The 18,654-nt window shown below is 41.6% G+C and overlaps 1 protein-coding gene across 2 annotated transcripts in view; it reads left to right on the forward strand.

Moving 5' to 3' along the window:
• The window catches only part of LOC147623648 (ribonucleases P/MRP protein subunit POP1-like), an 85,764-nt gene extending 80,095 nt beyond the window's left edge, over positions 1-5,669 (forward strand). Inside the window, exons 3-10 of one of the 2 annotated variants that reach the window (XR_015269186.1) lie at positions 2,702-2,812; positions 2,922-3,122; positions 3,242-3,363; positions 3,509-4,063; positions 4,145-4,253; positions 4,347-4,737; positions 5,023-5,121; positions 5,213-5,669. Coding sequence is in view for 1 of the 2 variants with exons in the window: in XM_086820237.1 (XP_086676363.1) it covers positions 2,702-2,812; positions 2,922-3,122; positions 3,242-3,363; positions 3,509-4,063; positions 4,145-4,253; positions 4,347-4,909; positions 5,023-5,121; positions 5,213-5,396 (1,944 nt within the window). In the remaining variant the exon portion in view is untranslated. Of the gene's footprint in view, positions 1-2,701; positions 2,813-2,921; positions 3,123-3,241; positions 3,364-3,508; positions 4,064-4,144; positions 4,254-4,346; positions 4,910-5,022; positions 5,122-5,212 lie in introns of both variants that reach the window. The other variant, XM_086820237.1, reaches the window with a different exon arrangement.
• The last annotated feature ends 12,985 nt before the right edge of the window (positions 5,670-18,654 follow it).

An 18,654-nucleotide genomic window follows, 5' to 3' on the forward strand; every position in this document is an offset into this window, starting at 1 on the left:
CATTATGTTTTCTGAAGACAACAAGCTAACATGTGCATTTTTCGAGGTGTACTCAGTACTCGCCATGCTGAGGTGTCCATGGTCGCACCTTCGTCATCAATTTTCTTCTGACTTTTTTGCACACTTCAAGATGCAGAGGAGGTGTTAAAATATTGCATCTTTCTATTTATGCTGTCGTGGAGTTGTCGGCCTGTTTCCTACAGCCGACTGCTTCATGCACAAGTATATAAGAGTTGCTCCCTTTATTCATTCTATCACATCATTCATTGCCCTATTTGTTGGCTCTGGTACTCTGTAACCTCAAGCTAATAAAGCTCAGTTCTTGCTTGCAATCTTTCTCTCATGTTTATTTGCTTCCGCTTGTGCACATTATTTCAAGGAACACAATCGGGAAGAGCTCCCAGGAGGTTTGTTGGTGGTGTTCCACAAAGCCAGAGGGGATGGCAGTCCTGTGAGCCAGATAGGTTCTCGGGCAACGGTCCCAAGGGAGGATTATCCTCCAAGGGGTGATGTGATTGTGCCAGACTCATTTCTCAGGAATGAAGACCAAGACGGTGTTCAGAGTCAGGGCAGGAACGGATTGGGGACTGGATGGAACAGATGCATAGAGCTTATTCAGAGTCAGAGTGGTTTTGGAGACCGGGCCAGGTTTTCAGAGAAAAAGGTTTGCCAGAGATGGATGGATGACAGAGGGACTTCGGGAATAGAATGGGATGATGACAATCATCCAAGAATAGGTTGGAATCCCATCATCAAGTTAAGCAGAGGGGGATGTCATGTGCAAGTTTGCCATGGACATTCTTTGAGGCTAATCCAGAAGGGGCAGCCAGAAAAGATGACTAGAAACCAGAATTTAGGAGCATGAGGTGCAGTTTGGCCAAGGTTGGACTTGGAGCAGGACATGGTAGACCTTGAAGGACTTGTCGGCTGCATTTGGTGTTGTCGGATGCAGGGAACTGCTGTCAGCTGCATGGTGGCTGCGTTTTATGAAGAACATGCCCGGTCGGCTGGCTGACCAGCAGTCGGCCAGCTCTCCTTGTGTCCAAAGGGCCTATAAAAGGCGCGTATTGGATAGATTCATTCAACTCCTTTTGAGTTGGGTCCTTAGCCTAGATTCATTCAACTCCTTTTGAGTTGGGTCCTTAGACTAGTATTATTTTGGGTGATTCCCACCTTTTTATATGAGGCAGCCTAGGGCTGTAGACTGGGTACCTTTTTGTACCATATGAATATACTGAATTTCCAGCTATCTCTCTCTCTCTACTCTCCCTTCTGTCTGCGTTTTTGCATCAGCATGTTCTCAGTGGTGTTCCCAGAGCTTCCGCGTGTTACAAAACCACAAGAGAAGGGTATTATCAAAGCCTGGAGGTAAAGAAGAGCAAGTCTTGTACCTGTGGTGCTGCTGGTGTTTTCTGTGAAGAATCAAGCGGGGAGACCCTTGGGAAGTGATGGGCACTTACCTAAGGTGGTAATCAGCTATTGGATAGTTGGATCTTGGAAAGATGGGCTTCCATCTCTTAAGGATTGCCAGGAAATCTTTGAGGGCGGTGCTGGGCACCTTGTTGCTTGTGGTAGCTAGGCTACTTGCAAGCTAGCTGATTGATTGATTTGTTTTCATTCAAAGTTTTTGGAAGAAAGGGTGGTGCATGCCTGGGCCAAGCTACCCGTTCAATGTACTTGTATAAGAATACTCCCTTAAGGCAATAGAATTTACCTTCCAAGTTTTTTTTTTTTTTTTGGGGGGGGGGGGGGGGGGGGGGGGTTGGGGCAGCCCATCTTCTGGTCCCTAATGTTGTGTCATCACTACAGTTAGTTTTGTGAAGAGTTTTCATGTGGATGCCTTGCTATGGTTTATCATAGATGTGTTTCTTGATTCATGGCTATGTATATGGTAACTTAACCATAATGATGAAGAATTCAGTCTTTTAATAAGTGTAAGCACGCTTCTGTCTTGTGACAAAAAGATTATACTTTGATAAATACTTTCAGCCCCTTTGTTCTTGACAATGTATAGCACACCACTGGGGCAGCCTCTGGCATTTCTTGTTGTTGTATCTGGGTCTCTTTCAACATCCAAATCTCCTCCTCCTGGTGATTCACCTTTGCTGCCAATTCTTCGATCTTGTTATTCTTGCCTTGTATCTCCTTGTGGAGGCCTTCCAACTGTTTTTCATGTTGGTTCAGGACCCTGTCCAGCACCTTCTTCTGTTCGCCCAGCGCCTTCTTGGTGTTATGCCTCCAGTTCCTGTAGGTTCATTGTGGCTACTTCCCCCTAGTTGTTGCCTTGGGGGCCTGAGAAAGGGTGGAAATGGTGGGTGGGAAAAAGGAGGCGGAGGGGGGTGTGCACAGCAGCATAGCGCAAAACAGAGCAACACACAAATGTTGGTGAGTTGGGTACTATCCCTAATATTAATGTCTAATTGAGTGTGTTTACACAAAAACCCAATAACTATGTCCAAACTTGGCTGCTCATTGGTTGCCTGGACAATATTATAATGAACTGGCACAATAGCCATGCACTTGACCTCTGAGTGCACGTCACTCACTAGAGAGTGTTCATGTGACAAAATCTTTCATGCCATAGCGTGCTTGTGCCCATACCAGCTTGGGCAAATGCATAGTATTAATGATGGTCTGTCAAACCTTGAGTACTGTGCTGAGTGAATAATCGTGTAACATTGCCTTTTTGGTGTTATTACAGGAAAGGATATTTCAAATTATGCAACTTATGCTTGAGTCACCCCCAGCTATTTACCCTAACTGCGAAGCAGCACAATCAGAGTTCTCTTGGAGATGCTTTACAACAGCTGTTGTAGGTTTCTCTTTTTGTGAAGCACTCAATAGGTGTTACTTCTCTGCTCACCACACGACTGTTGTCTTCTGTCTTCTTACATAGAGAATCTGCTTCTGAATTTTGACAGCTACATCATGTTGGGCAAGCTCCGTACAAGCTTATTGCCCCGGTTCTTCTGGTGTGGAAACCGGTCATGTCTGGATCGGGCACTCCATTTTGTGCAGCAGAAAAAAGTGAACATCTGAAAGAAAGAGACCTCTGGCTGTGGGTTCATGCTGCTGCTTTTGAGGAAGCGTTTGAGGCCCTACAGGCCATTTGCTGCAAACTGGTATAAAGATATTATTATCGGTAATATGTGGGCATAGTCTCAGAGCTTAATACTTGAAATCTCCTCTTTGAATTAAGTGTTTTGATGCTGCTTGTCTTACGTGATTCACATGTTTGCAGAATGAGGAGTTTGGTGATGGCTTAGTTCATTGTTTCTCAAGGAGAGGAGATCTGGGTCGGTTGGACCTTATAGGTGAAGAGTCTTTTGAGGTCTTACGAAAGGTTCTTTTCCCTGTTTACAGGTGATTCCTAGGGGTTGGTGTTTGTTGTATGAAGGGCATGGAAAAATGTATGGGCTGCTTGTATTATTATGTTTTTCTTGTTTTCCTCTACTGTACTTCTTGTTCTAGTTGTTTTCACAGTCTTTTGGCCTTTTCTTATCGTCAGGGACCAACAGGGCAAGTGTAGGAAGCTCTATGAACTTTCTGAAGTGATGACGCCAAATGAACGCAAAGGAAAGGTGGTTATAAACATGGAGGTATCCGATCCACGGCAGAAGCAAAGTGAGAGATACTTGGCTCTGGATCCCTCTCTCATCCCTTCTTTTATGAGTTCTGAAGCTAAAAGCAGCAAAACACAAGTGCCACCTGAAGGAGTTAACAAGATCATACAGGGAGCTACACAGCAGCCCGAGCAGGAAGCTTCTGAATCGACATCAGAGGTGAATATGGAAGAACAGACACAGGAATACTGCTGTTATTTCAAAGCCATTGATGCTCTGTGGGCATGTGAATCCAACTCTTTTAGTGGAAAACTCATGCCACCTGTAAGGGAAAAGTTCCTTAGTAGGATGCGGCATGTGGATCGGTTGGCTTCTTTCGGGTTTATAAAAGAAGCTGCCAGAAATGGCAGAATGCTGGAAAGAAACAAAGCTCTCTCTGGAAGGTGTACATGTCCTATAATACTCCTAAAGCATGATAGTGAAAAGCCATCAGCATGCGGGTGAGCTTGCATTAAAGTTTGAATGCTTTCTGAGTCTTGTGGGTTTCTTAAACTTGATATGAGTAAACGTTTCATGTGCAGGTGGTCTATTATCCTACCGATGAGCTGGATTTCAGCCTTTTGGGTGCCCCTTGTGTTTGCAGGAGGTCATGTGATTGGTATACGAGAACGACATTGGCTTTACACTGATGTAAGTGGAAAAATTGCAATAATTGGTATTGTTTAACTGCTGTTTAAGCTGTACCAAAAACTTCCTAATCTGATTAGTATGTGCACGCCACAGGCTGGATCTCCATTGTTTCCGGACGATTTCCCTGATAGTCGTGCCTATGCCGATTTGATGGCTGCCAAGTCTCTGCAAGATGTTAGAGCATTTCCTAAAAGGTCCACTAAGAAGAGGCTGCCAGTATCAGCTTCTGCCTCTGAAAGTGTTCATGAAGAAGCTATTTATGGCTCTTTCATGCAGCCTCCAACTGGTCCTTCTATGTCTCCTCTAGGATACAAAGGCAATCCACACTCCGATTCAGTGCCACCTGATGTTTCCTTTGTGGCCCGAACTGCAGAAAGACTAGAAATATACCTACAAGCATCCCATCAAATGGGCTTGCTTCTATTTCCAGCACGAATGGAGAGGATGGAGAAATTCAAAACATTGTGCAGGCGGCTTTGTGAAGGTACAGTAGCCTGGCATGCTAAGTCAGAAACACAAGGGACAAGGAGTGTACTTAGGGTTGAAAATTTATGCTTGTTGAGAGTCTCCATACGCCCGTTCCGTAAAGGTGTTGTGGAGTTTGGGGCAACAGTGTATGCTCCCACTATAGAAGATTATGGTACATGGTCTTCCATGTAAGTCATTGCTTTGTCCCTCTTTACTTACAAGAGGGGTTTTTTACACACCACCTCAACGTAGTGCAAAGTATGAAATAATTTTGTCTTTACACTAAGGTATTGTGATCCAGGAGGGAGAAGCCAACTGTGACAACTGCACTGGAAGGACATGTGCATGGTAGCTCACGGAGAGCTCTCGGGTTTGTGACTTCAACGGCTCCTCGTGGAAGGTAGATTGTATTGCCATGCTCATTACCTCTTCTGAGATGTCAAATGCTTTCATGTAAAAAGTGTTTCCGTGATGTGTGTTTCCAAATGCAGCAAGAATGCTGCTGGCATTGCCTTCTGTGATGCTGTGGCATTGGGGCTGGCTCGAGGCCGACAGTGGGTAGAGACAACATGGCAGAAAAACGGTGAAATTTTTTTGATGTTTTGCAACCGGGGCTCCAGTACTTCCCGTCCTGCATTTGCCTCCATTTGCCTTGAAGGAGGACCGGACATGTAAAGTCGCGTAGTTTTGTTCAAAACTGTCATCTTTGTAATGTATTTGAGTAGTTGGGGGTGTCTGATAACTTGCTTATGCTTGAAGCACAATTTGTGATCCTGTGTAAACATGCTAAATTTTGGTTATGCTACCACATCTAGTCAGTCAGTTATATGTACTCAAAGATCATCACTCAATACCTTGTCATGGGCAAAGTTCGTGTATACAATTTGTTATTCTGGTCATCAGTTGGTAGCCCTTGAGAGGGAGTAAAGCATAATCTACACGTTTCATTACATTTCTTTTGGATGCTTGACGCCACCACTTCTAAAGCGCCATCAATGACTCGGAATGAAGTGTAAGAGTTTTTAAAGAGTACGACCCAACCTTGTTGAAAGTACCATGTGAACACTACACACGCATTTGTCATTACAAGACATATACACACGCATTTGTTAATGTTACAAGACATTCACTCTTACAGAACTAAACATATGGTTACACAATCCTTTACATACACTTGGAGGACATAGTCGACATACTAACCTGATCATAGTATGTATGTGTGCATGCACACACACGCACACACACATACATATACACATAAGTATATATGTGTATACATGTACATGCACATGTATGTGTATGTGTGTATCATAAGTATATAAGTGTATACATGTACATGCACATGTATGTGTATGTGTGTTTATTTGTATATGTTGGTGCCAAAGACGCAAAAACAAAAGTATATTGAATGTATTTCAAGAGCGGGAATGCACGGTATCAGATGTTTGTGGGAGTTGGCATAGTCTCTATGAAGTCATGTTGTCAATCGATCGATATGATCGGTTAGTCATTTTGGAACTAGATCGTGGGTTGGTCGACATGGTTAACCTACATCCATGTTAACCTTGGGCTCTATATATAGACTAGTTTGGTAGTCTTTGTTCATCAATGAGTTTGTTGTGTTCAAGCGCTCTTGTAAACAAGATTCCTCTATCTAGAGTATGTTTAGATCGCCATCAAATCTCCTTACCCGAATCACATAGGTGGATGGACAACCATCATTTTGTAATCAAAGTTTTCCATCAATTTGTAATCAAGGTTGCAAGTAGCAATATTGTTTACGCTCCTTTTCTTTCCACAATTCAATGCTTTGTATTGTAAAGATTTTGCTTCAATTGTTGTATTTTAATACATTAAAACCATCGAAGCACTCATCCCAAAAGATCAAGCTTTTGAAAGATGTTTAAGAAAGAATATGAAGTCTACGATGACAAGATAGAGCAACTACATGAGAAATCCAAAAGCATATTTATTCTAATAATTCCTTGGTGTATGCGCTGAGGTAGGATTACCAACTATCTAGGGTGATGAGAGATTTCACCTATCTATTCCAGACTTGCCTCACCAAAATGAAACAAAGACATCACATCTAGGAATGAGGCCCTCGAACACGAAAGAAAGTAAGAAAGAGATTGAGGAGCTACTCACTAAGGGCCTAATTGAACCTTTTAAAGAAAGTAAGAAAGAAATTGAGGAGCTACTCACTAAGGGCGTAATTGAACCTTATGTATCTAATTGGGTATGCAATGCCTTCTACATCAATAAATATTGAGAGAAAAAGAAAGGCAAGAAAAGACTTGTAACTATTTATAAGATGATAAATATCCCATGCATGTGAAACACCCTATTTTCTATATAAAGAAAACCTACTTTAGAAGACTATAAAAGCATAGATATTTTTGAAATTTGATCTCCAAATAAACTTTCGGCAATGTTGACTTAAACATACTATCTTGCACAAAAGAGAGAAGAAGACATGCAAGGGTCGATTCGGAGGCAGGTAATTAGCCAACCCTAATGAGGATTAACTCTCGGATGTGAGGCCGCTAGGGGCTCACTCCAACACCACTTATGTCACTCAAATGGAGCTTCACAAAGTAGGTATGGAGCAAAGAGGAGAGAGCTATGGAGAGCTCAATCTCTACTCAATGCCTACGTATGCAAGAAGGATCAAGCGAGAGGAGAGGAGAGGAGAGGAGAAGCTAAGTATCACCATCCGTTCCTGCACACACCATAATCAAGCATGCAAGCATTCACCATGCAAACACACAAATAAATGGTCAAGAGAGAGAGAGAGAGAGAGAGAGAGAGAGAGAGAAAGCAAAATTCCACTGAGACAAATGGGGATTTTTCTTTTCATATTTTATAAAATGTCTTATATACATGAGCTCTTGATTTGCAATGGCCGATCGCCGCCCATCTACAATTGGGGACCCAAAACTAGTTCCTAGTTCCTTCTATCTCTATTATGTACATGGGGCTACTTGTGACTGGCATTACACAAGTCGTAAGCTTAGTCATCCCATACGTCTCTTATACATAAAGCATTTTGTGTAGTTACAAAATGATAAAATACAAGAAGCATAACCACGCTTGGAAAATGATGTTAACCGAAAGTGGTTAACATACCCCTCTCCCTAATTCAGGCCAATCCTCGAAAATGGCGACTGGGGGTGCCCGATGGAAAACTTTGTAGCTAGTCGAGAATGAAGTTTCCATCATGTCCTCAAATGTCTGGTGGTGCCAGGCTGGCATCCACTGGATCCTTTCATAGTATCCAAAAAGCCTTTGTTGATGTCAAAAGCCAGCCCCTGAGAGCCCTCGTTGTAGTGATGCTAGTTCAGAAATGTTTCAGCAGTGTGATTATCACATTGAAGAACTTGATCGTTGCAATGATCGCTGGATCCGGCACATGCTTGTATCGGCGGCTGATGAATTCCTGAAAAGTCTTTGAGCATATTCTCCTCTGTGTAGGATTTTTGATGTGACGGAGGAGAAAACCATGGAAAGTTGAATTGCAACTTCGGGTTCTTTATGGGAAAGCCTCCAGGTGCATCTTCTTCAAATGGCAGCTACTCTGGACTGATTCTGAGGGCACGTGGCACGTTGCGGTACTGGTCCCATATGAAGAAGCCCTTTTGCAGGAATGGTCTTCTCTAGGATGGCTGCTCGCCCATTAGATCGAATGTTATGGGGGACGAACAGCAGCGGGGGGCCGATGATAGCCACCTCGTTGTCGGGCTCCGCTTCTAATCTTTGTGCTTTGCCACGAGGAATAGCCACAGGACATGAATGTCCATGTGGTCGGAGATGCGTGTGATGGGCTCCTCCCGATGTTGTCGACCCAGCAGGATTCGGATCGCCTGATCGAATTCTGTGTGATCCAGCGGGTCACGCCAATTGAGTGGGTCGACTTCTTCGTTCTCATGTGGTGGCGGTGCGGGGATCTCGCCTTCCTCTAATGGTGGCGGGGATGGCAATTTGGTAGGTGCGGTGGATGGTTGTGGAGGGGTTGAGGGGACGCCTCCGAGGCCGCCGCCGTCGTCATTGTTGTCTCCGTTCTCCCTGCTGTCAGATGTTGGCCTCTTGGTTCTGAAGAATTCTGTTCCCTCCTCAGCTTCCTCTTTCTATGCTGTATTATTCCATTGGAAAAGCAACATGGCTCTCATCAAACATCATGATACCAGCTATGGCGAGTGTGTTCTGGATAAAAACTCTCATTAGGAGACCATCTGCAGTAGTGTAAGGAGGGAGGGAGGGAGGCTTCGTTAATAGATTCACTGCTGCCATTTTCCCCAGGGGATTTGCACACACTGCATTTAACTCCTTGTGCAAATAATTTGCCCAATTCACTGCAGTGCTAGTGTGGATAAACTGCATCTGCTGAAGCGGTCAATCCTAGTCCCCCTTTGCGGCATTTTTTCAACCTTGTATAGGAGGGCAGCTCCAGCCTTGGTAGGTGCGTACTGCCTCTAGACTTATGATTCCAGACGGGGGTGGCAGATGGAGCCCTAAGGAACGAACGAACGACCGTGGGCATACGTTCATTGGAAAACACGGGCGGGCCGCTCTTGAGAAGGTGTGGCCGTGGCTTATGATTCCGCAGCCGTGGCGTTGTGGCTTCTTGAGGATCCCGTGACTTAGAAGTTTTCTCTCTCTTTCTTTTCCTTCCTTTTTTTTAATTTTTTTTTAAAAAAAGGGCACCCTGTAAGCGGGTTTTGCACGCTTGGCTATGTAGCCAGCATCCCATTACGGGTTTTATACGGACTTCGAGCCCAGTTTGCCATGCGAAGAAGACGGTTCCAATCTGGTATTGGCAAGGTTGCGAACTCTTGGGGGAGTTCAGTGGGTTCTGCATAAGGGGTAACTGCAATCGGAGAGGCTAATGGTTGAGTAGTTGTACTCCGAGGTAGCTTGATAATTAGGGGCAGAGGTGCAGCCAATGTTGAGGGTATATCAGTGTTAGGGACATTGGCTTGCCGTTTGTGGGGTATGATGTCGTCGTAAAGCTTTTGTTTCCCTTTCCCTTATGCTGTACTAGTGGCAGAGGCTACCTTGGGTTTCCATTATAGTGACAGAAACTGCGAGATGACAAGAGTAGGGGGTGTGTACCTGTTGGATTTGGGAACCCAAATTCTACAGTTGCCATGGTAATAATTATGAGCTTGAAGTAAGGGTTTTGGGATCCATGTTGTTGCACGGAGCTGTAAGACTTCCATTGGGTCAGCCTTTCTTTGTCCTAAAATGAGTAACAAATAAATTGAGTTAAACTTTTCCTATTGAGTACTCTTTAGAAGTGCAAATTGATAAGATTAGAGTGCTTTATTTCATCTTGGGATAAACTTTAAAGTAAATTTAGAATGTAAAAATTGAGAAATGGTCAGCCATACAAAGGAGGTTATGGCAAATTTTTCTTAAATTTTGTGGAAATAAGTTTTATATTTATGTTATTGAAAAAGAATAATCCCCACCGTTTGCGCATTCTAAAAGAAATTCTTTTTATTTTAAAAGTGTTATTCCTATTTTATGCATAAATAGATGTATAAAAGGATTTTCTTTTATTATAAAAGTGTTATTTTCATTAGATTCAATTTCTATGCATAGAAAGATGCATATTAGATATTTTTTTATAAAATCGTTATTTTTATTAGATTCAATTTCTATGCCTAGAAAGATGCATATTGGATATTTTTTTAAATTATAAAAGTGTTATTTTCATTAGATTTAATTTCTATGCATAGAAAGATGCATATTGGATATTTTTTTTATAAAAGTGTTGTTTTCATCAGATTCATTTTCTATGCATAGAAAGATGCATATTGGATATTTTTAATTATAAAAGTGTTATTTTCATTAGATTCAATTTCTATGCAGCATTTTTCTATGCAGCATAGAAAGATGCATATTGGATATTTTTTATAATAAAAGTGTTATTTTCATTAGATTCGATTTCTATGTATAGAAAGATGCATATTGGATATTTTTTTAATTATAAAAGTGTTATTTTCATTAGATTCAATTTCTATGCATAGAAAGATGCATATTGAAAATTTTTATTATAAAAGTGTCATTTTCATCAGATTCAAATTCTATGCATGGAAAGATGCATAATAGAAATATTTTTATTATAAAAGTGTCATCTTCATCAGATTCAAATTCTATGCATGGAAAGATGCATAATAGAAATATTTTTATTATAAAAGTGTCATTTTCATCAGATTCAAATTCTATGCATGGAAAGATGCATAATAGAAATATTTTTATTATAAAAGTGTCATTTTCATCAGATTCAATTTCTATGCATAGAAAGATGCATATTGGAATTTTTTATTTTAAAAGTGTTATTCGTATTAAATTGATTTTATGCATAAAGAATTTTTATATCAAAATTAGATTCTCTTTAATTCTATGTTTAATTTTTATGAATATTTGATAAATAAATAAGTAAATACTCTGAGAGGGAAAATTCTATCGTTTCATATTCACTCGAAGTCAAAATATTCAGATAAATCTATCGAAGTCGAAATATTCAGATAAATGATTAATTTATTTCTCATCGAAATTCGTGATTAATTTAGAAATCAGGTAAGTGAATATTCAATGAATGAAATTCAGTAAATTAGTAATTGAAATATCACGCCCTTTTCGAGAAAGATAATTCAGGAAGAAAAAGAGATGTGAAGTAAATATAAGTGATGAGATGTGTAATGTGAATCAGATAGATGTGAATGAAGGGATGCATAGATGTGATGTGAATAGAGGTGATGAGATGTGAGGTAAATAGATGTGATGAGATGTGTGATGTGAATCAGATAGATGTGAATGAAGGGATGGATAGATGTGATGAGATGTGAGGTAAATAGATGTGATGAGATGTGTGATGTGAATCAGATAGATGTGAATGAAGGGATGGATAGATGTGATGAGAATAGAGGTGATGAGATGATTGTTAGAATTAGGGTTGCAGGAAAGCACACAAAGCTTGGAGAAGAAGAAGCAAGAATGCACACAAAACAAAGTGTATTAGATTGTGTCAATGTACAAAAGATAAGTTAGCCCTAGAAGGATGGGCGTATATACAAGCCGGGGGAAAAAACCTCCTAAAGAGGAAAAAAGTACCCCGACGGTCCTAAGTGTGTTCACACACATCACTGCCTATATATATATGGCAACAAATCCCCCCTGGGAGTGATGGTGTAAACGAGAGCTGGCACTCATGTATAGGGGAGTGCCATGCCCGAAGTAGATCAGTCCACCAAGGGGAGCAAGCCCAACGCTTTGCGGAAAGCTTCGAACTTCTCACGAGGAAGCGCCTTTGTGAAAAGATCGACGAGGTTGTCCTGTGTTGGCACATAGGCCAAGCTGATCTCTACTGCTGAGAGTCTCTCCCTGACATAGTGATAATGCACCTCAATGTGCTTTGTGCGAGCATGAAAAACTGGGTTTCTCGCAACTGCCAATGCACTCTGACTGTCAGTGAAGATAGAGGTGGCTTAAATTGTATCCCCAAATAATGATGCAGATGCCCCAAATCTGACATCTCAAAAGAGGCATTCAAATCAGCCTTAAAATCAGCAATATGACTTTCATTTGGTCCTGTGAGCAGCATGTCATCGACATAGAGAGCAATGATTAGATGTACATCATTCACACATTTAACATATAAAGTGCTTTCTGTTGGACTATTTTGAAAACCATGTGCAGTCAAATATGCATGTTTCTTTTCATACCAAGCTCGTGGAGCTTGCTTTAAACCATATAAAGCTTTTTTCAACCTGCACACTTTGTTTTCCTGCCCTTTTTGAACAAAACCACGAGGCTGCGATACATACACCTCCTCATGCAAATCTCCATTCAAGAATGCAGTCTTTATGTCCAACTGATGTACATTCCAACCATTATGAGCTGCCAATGCACAAATGCTACGAATGGTAGTCATACGACAAGTGTGAGCAAAGGTCTCATCAAAATCAATGCCCTTTTCTTGAGCATAACCCTTTGCAACAAGTCTAGCCTTATAGCGATCAACACTGCCATCTGGCTTTTGTTTCAACTTAAAAACCCACTTACATCCAATGGCCTTTTTACCAATAGGCAAATCACATAAAGACCATGTACCATCCTTCATTATAGCATCATATTCACTTTGCATTGCAGCCAACCAATTTTTTGATTTTTGTGCCTCATCAAATGAAAGAGGTTCTTCCTCTTCACACATACTAAACACAGCCAAAGCATAACAATCTGATGCATAAGAGGCATGTTGAAAACCTGAACGAGTACGACTAGATATAGGTGCATCAATTTTACTATCACGCAAGGTTTGCACCAGCCATTTAGGCATACCTCTAGCCTGCTCATTTTCAGCCCTATCCTCAGAAATTACATCCTGTAAATCTGCATCAAAAATGGGCCGATCTATGATGTCGTTTGATATCTGCATAGGCTGAATATTTGCCTCATTAGGACTTACATTTGAATTCCCACCTGTAAACAGAGGCAACAATGTATCAAATACATCTCGTGAGCTCACACCTGTCTCTTTGGTACATGATAACAAAGGCTGCACAGCATCTTCCACAAAAACAACATCTCGACTAATCAAGATACACTTTGACTGCGGATGATACAATCTGTAACCCTTGCTCTCAGCACTGTAACCAACAAAAATGCATTTGACAGCCTTATCATCCAATTTTCTGCGTTGTTGCACAGGCACTAAAGCATAGGCCAAGCAACCAAAGACACGCAAGTGACCAATAGAAGGCTTCCTGCCATGCCAAGCTTCGTATGGAGTAATAGACTGCAAGGCCTTAGTGGGACACCTATTGAGTACATATGCAGCACACATGACAGCCTCAAGCTAAAACGCATGTGGCAAAGCTTGGCTCTTGACCATACATCGTGCCATCTCCATAAGTGACCCGTTTTTCCTCTCAGCAACACCATTTTGTTGAGGGGTATACGGCACTGTACATTGGTGTTTTATCCCACGACTAGCCAGAAATGCATCAAACTCTTTAGACAAGTACTCCCCCCCTCGATCAGAACGGAGGGTGCCCACAGTACAATTGGATACATTTTCAACCATAAGAAAAAATTGTTTGAAGCACAAAAACACTTCGGACTTTGCCTTCAGTGGATATACCCATGCATGCCTTGAGTAATCATCAATGAAAGTCACGAAGTACAAGTGTTTACCAAATGACGGAGTTTGCATAGGCCCACATACATCACTATGTACAAGTTGCAATTTGCGAGTGGCCCGCACAGAACCATCCTTTGGAAACGTAGAACGCTGCATTTTGCCCAAAATACAACCTTCACAAACATGTTTCAATGGTGCCTCAAGAGGGGGCAATGAAGCAACCATATCAAATTTCTTTAAACGCAGCAAACTAGCAAAGTTCAGATGACCAAAACGAGCATGCCATAGTTTTGCATCTGAAACTGCCTTTTCATCAGAAACTGCATTTGCAGAATCTTCCACACACTTGTCATAAGAATTGAGCCTATACAGCCCACGAAACAAGGTGCCAGATGCAATAATCGTATCACAAGAAGTCAAATCATGAACAGTACATCTGTCATCCACAAATTTGACTACAAATCCAAGTCTATCAAGCGCAGAGACAGACAATAGATTCTTCTTTATCCCTGGCACATACAAAGCATCTGAAAGTGTGAAAGCGCTGCCATTTGCAGCAGTAAGCATAATTTTACCAATGCCCTTCACTGGGTAAGAAGCATTATTGGCACATGTGACAGTATTCCCATTAGAGACAGCCTCAAGACAAGTGAACATATCACGATGTGAGGTAATGTGCTTTGTAGCACCACTGTCAAAATACCATACATTAGAGTCAACAGAAACTGCCAAACATGCATCATGTACAGATGGGTCATACTGGCAATACACGCTAAACGCCCATTCTGTATCCTGCACAACATTTGCAGAATCTGCATTTGTAGAAGCATTAGCTATTGTGGCTGCATTTGACTCTTTCTTCTTTGCCTCTTTAGCCTTTAGCTTAGGGCAATTCTTAATGACATGATCATTTGCCTTACAATATAGTTGCACCTGTTCTTTTTCTTGCCTTTATCAAGAGCCTTCTTAGACTTATTGTTGCTACTTGTGGAGAAGGAGAAGAAGTTGCAGACCTACTAATAGGAGAAGAAACAGTAAAAGGGGCTGCCTTACCACTTCTTCTCTGCTGCTGGGCAGCAATAAATGCTTGATCAACTGCACGTTGCCTGGCCCTGTTTTGCCTGGACTGCGCTTCTTGCAAGAGCTTGTTGACTAAAGTATCATACTTGACAGCATCAGGTCTGTCCTCAGTAAGAAGTCTCCACGTGGAAGCAAAAGTCTGATATGTCTCAGGTAAAGCATCAAGAACAGTCTGCACAAGAGAATGATCAGGAATAATCTCAGCTGCAGAAATCAACTGTTCTTTGAGATCTTTAATCTCAGCAAGAAAAACATTCATGTCATCATCTTCCTGCATAATCTTCAATTCTAGCTCTTTACGTAGGTAAGAGATTTTTGCCTCGTTACGACCTGCATACAAACCAGCTAGAAAATCCCAAGCCTGTTTTGCTGTTTTAGCTGAACGAATATGTGGGGTGATGTTACGTTTGACAGAAAGTGCAATCAAGGCATGAGCCTACGCATCTTTACCATCCCAACGAGCTTGTTCAGCAGTGGGTAAAACAGCAGCAACAGTAGAGCTGCTAGAACCTGCAACATCCTCAACAGATCCTACATCCACAGAACCTGGACGTACATCCATACCCTACACAATGTTCCACACTCCTTTTGCAACCAAAACATGCTGCATCATGTATGCCCAAAGTGGGTAGTTGCCGTCTCCATCCAGTTTGTCCTCAGCAGACAACATGTGAAATACATCATTGCTGTTATCAGCCATGGCCACTGACTGAAACTGATGCAAAAGCTGCCTATAATTAAGCAAAGACTGAACAAAAAACAACTCGTGCTATGTAGCACGGTCCACAATAGAATACGTATGCCTATTTTGCAGAAAACTGCACTGTCGAAATTTCTGACAGAAAATGACAAAAACACCTGTGCAGAACTTGCAATGCAAAAACGGAGCCCGAAACGACCCCAGATGCGATTTCTGAGAACGCAAAGTCCTACGAGATTATTTGCAGAGTATAGGGACCTGCAAGCGATCGTGAAAGCTCACCTCAATTGGAGAACGTGAGTCGGAGGGTGCTGGTGGTGTAGCCCTGGGAGCCGATGCCTGCTCTGATACCAATTGTTGGAATTAGGGTTGTAGGAAAGCACACAAAGCTTGGAGAAGAAGAAGCAAGAATGCACACAACACAAAGTGTATTAGATTGTGTCAATGTACAAAAGATAAGTTAGCCCTAGAAGGATGGGCGTATATACAAGCCGGGAAAAAAACCTCCTAAAGAGGGAAAAAGTGCCCCAGCGGTCCTAAGTGTGTTCACACACATCACTGCCTATATATATATGGCAACAATGATGTGAGGTGAATGGATGTGATGAGATGTGTGATGTGAATCAGATAGATGTGCATGAATGGATGGATGGATGTGATGTGAATAGGGGTGAAGAGATGTGAGGTGAATAGATGTGAAGAGATGTGAGGTGAATAGATGTGATGAAATGTGATGTCATGTGAATCAGGATGTAAATGAATGATATGGGATGTGAGTGGATGTATGTGAAAGAATGGATGTGAATGTATGTAAAAGAATGTGATGTGGATGTGTATGCGAAGGAATGTGATGTGATAAAAAATGAAGTGATGTGACATGGATATATGTGGATATGAAGTGATAGATAGGAATGTATGAATAGATGTGGATAGTCGTACTATAGGTGAACGATGGATGTGATGTAGTTGAATGTGATGGATGAGAATTGATGTGGTGTCATGTGAATTGTGACATGAATGATTATGATTGGATAGGAATAGGAATACTTATGAAATGGTTGTGGAATTAAATAATGTGGGTTGATGTGGAGCATTGTAGAAAGACGAGAGTTCATTATAGAAACTGTATTTTTGAACTGTTTTTAAATGACTCTTTTATGTCAAGAATGTTGGAGAAGCATTTTGACCATCTTGTGAATGAGGTCGTGGAGACCTAATCTGATAAAGTTGCAACACAGCTGACAGAGAGTCAATGGAGGAGGTCTCGCGTAGCAAGGTCGTCGGCCGAGGTCTTGACCAGCCTCGGCTCGATTTAAATGGTGAGCTTCCGGTACGGTGCATGAGGGACCAAGGAAGCGGCCTATGAGTGAAGGGCTAGGTCACCTGCAAAGGATCCTAGAGGGTGCTGACCATACGGTGCTCGGGCTCTGGGGGTTGCTGACGATACCCACGCATGCGTCGAGAAAGATATTGGAACAAGGAGTAAGAGTTGTTTTTTGAATTCGGGCATGGATCTGGTTGATTGACCTTGCTGGTCGTCAATGGATGAGTCCATGGCTCTTTTATATGGATCCGTTGGTTGATCTTGCTGATCTTCAATGGAGATTCCATTTTGATATGTGAATATATTGTCAAGTACTATGAGCTAGGAACCATCGAAAAGGCCCCTGAGTGGACAGGTGGTGAGCGTTTTGGTTGCCAATGATGCCATAGGTACACCGATGAAAGAATGTTTGGAAATAAGGATTCAACTGGAGATTTTGAGGATTATGATCAGTGACACAATGGTTTCATTAAATGATTATTTTTAAAGATAGCTGATTCTGTGAAAAAGGCAATTTCATATTGGGTGTATAAGTGGTGTGACTAGTTTTAAATTTGCATGAATATCCGGCTAGGGGACTTGAGAACTCTTTTCCCTGGTACCCGGGACAAAATCTAACCAAATTCCTAATTGGATCCCATCACTATAGTGGTTGGCTAACCCATGGGATTGGATGGGATTAGGCTGGACTAATGGATCCTTAATTTGAGACTCAAATTCTGTTATGGTACGATAGATGAAGTAAATCCCGGACAAAAATTGTTCTATGGAAAAGAATCAACGGCTATGCCTCTCAATGAGGAAAAAAAAGCATCTGTCTCTATGATCCAAGTGCAATCTTTTCCCTGATCTGACTATGGGACTTACGAGTTCGGTCAGATCAGTTGAGTGAGTTAAGACTTTTGACTATGTTAGAGAAAAATTATCCTGGTGGAATCGCCCGTGCTTTTTGGACAATTGGAAGTTTTTTCGGGTTCGATTTTGGAAGAACCGATGGATTAGTCTCTTGTCCGGATATCCGTGGGCGAGGCCCCGAGTGAGGGACCTTGGCCCGCGTAAGAAGTGCTACTTCCACTGACCCTGAATTCATTGCGCAGTGGGGGCAGGGATCTTACAGCTGGTATCAGAGCAAATTTGGCTAAAGTGGATCAATTGAGAAGCCAAAAATGTTAAAAATTGATGAAGTAGCAGTAAAAGATTGAAATTGTGTGTGATAAATTCTTACAAATTGTTATTCAGACTGAAATTCATAAATTGGTAATTGGGTCTTCAGATGGAAGTACCGCAATTATATAGAATCCCTGACTTCCTTGAGGCCTAGAAATGATGGTATTTACCTTATAATTCCAAGGATTGTGACTACCCGTATATACCGAGGATATAATTGCAGCTCTTTACTTGAAATATATACGAGTAAATCTAAGATCTTGAAATTATAAGCATAAATGCTATCCTAGATGATGAATTCGAATGTGGTTGATATGATTTTAAAATTCTGGTTGAGAACTGATGAGTTGATTTGGATTTTGATTGAAAAATGATGATTCCTGAATTTTGGTTGAAATGTAATAAGCTGAGCAAAAACCTCAAAGAGGATGAATGGGAAGAGTCCCTGTGATGATGTTCATAACTGGAATGACGATAATGACCAGCAAATCACTATGAGATTAGTGGATTGTGC

The sequence above is a fragment of the Cibotium barometz genome, chromosome 26, assembly GCF_041138505.1.
Source record: "Cibotium barometz isolate CiBa-2024 chromosome 26, ASM4113850v1, whole genome shotgun sequence".
NCBI lineage: Eukaryota > Viridiplantae > Streptophyta > Polypodiopsida > Cyatheales > Cibotiaceae > Cibotium > Cibotium barometz.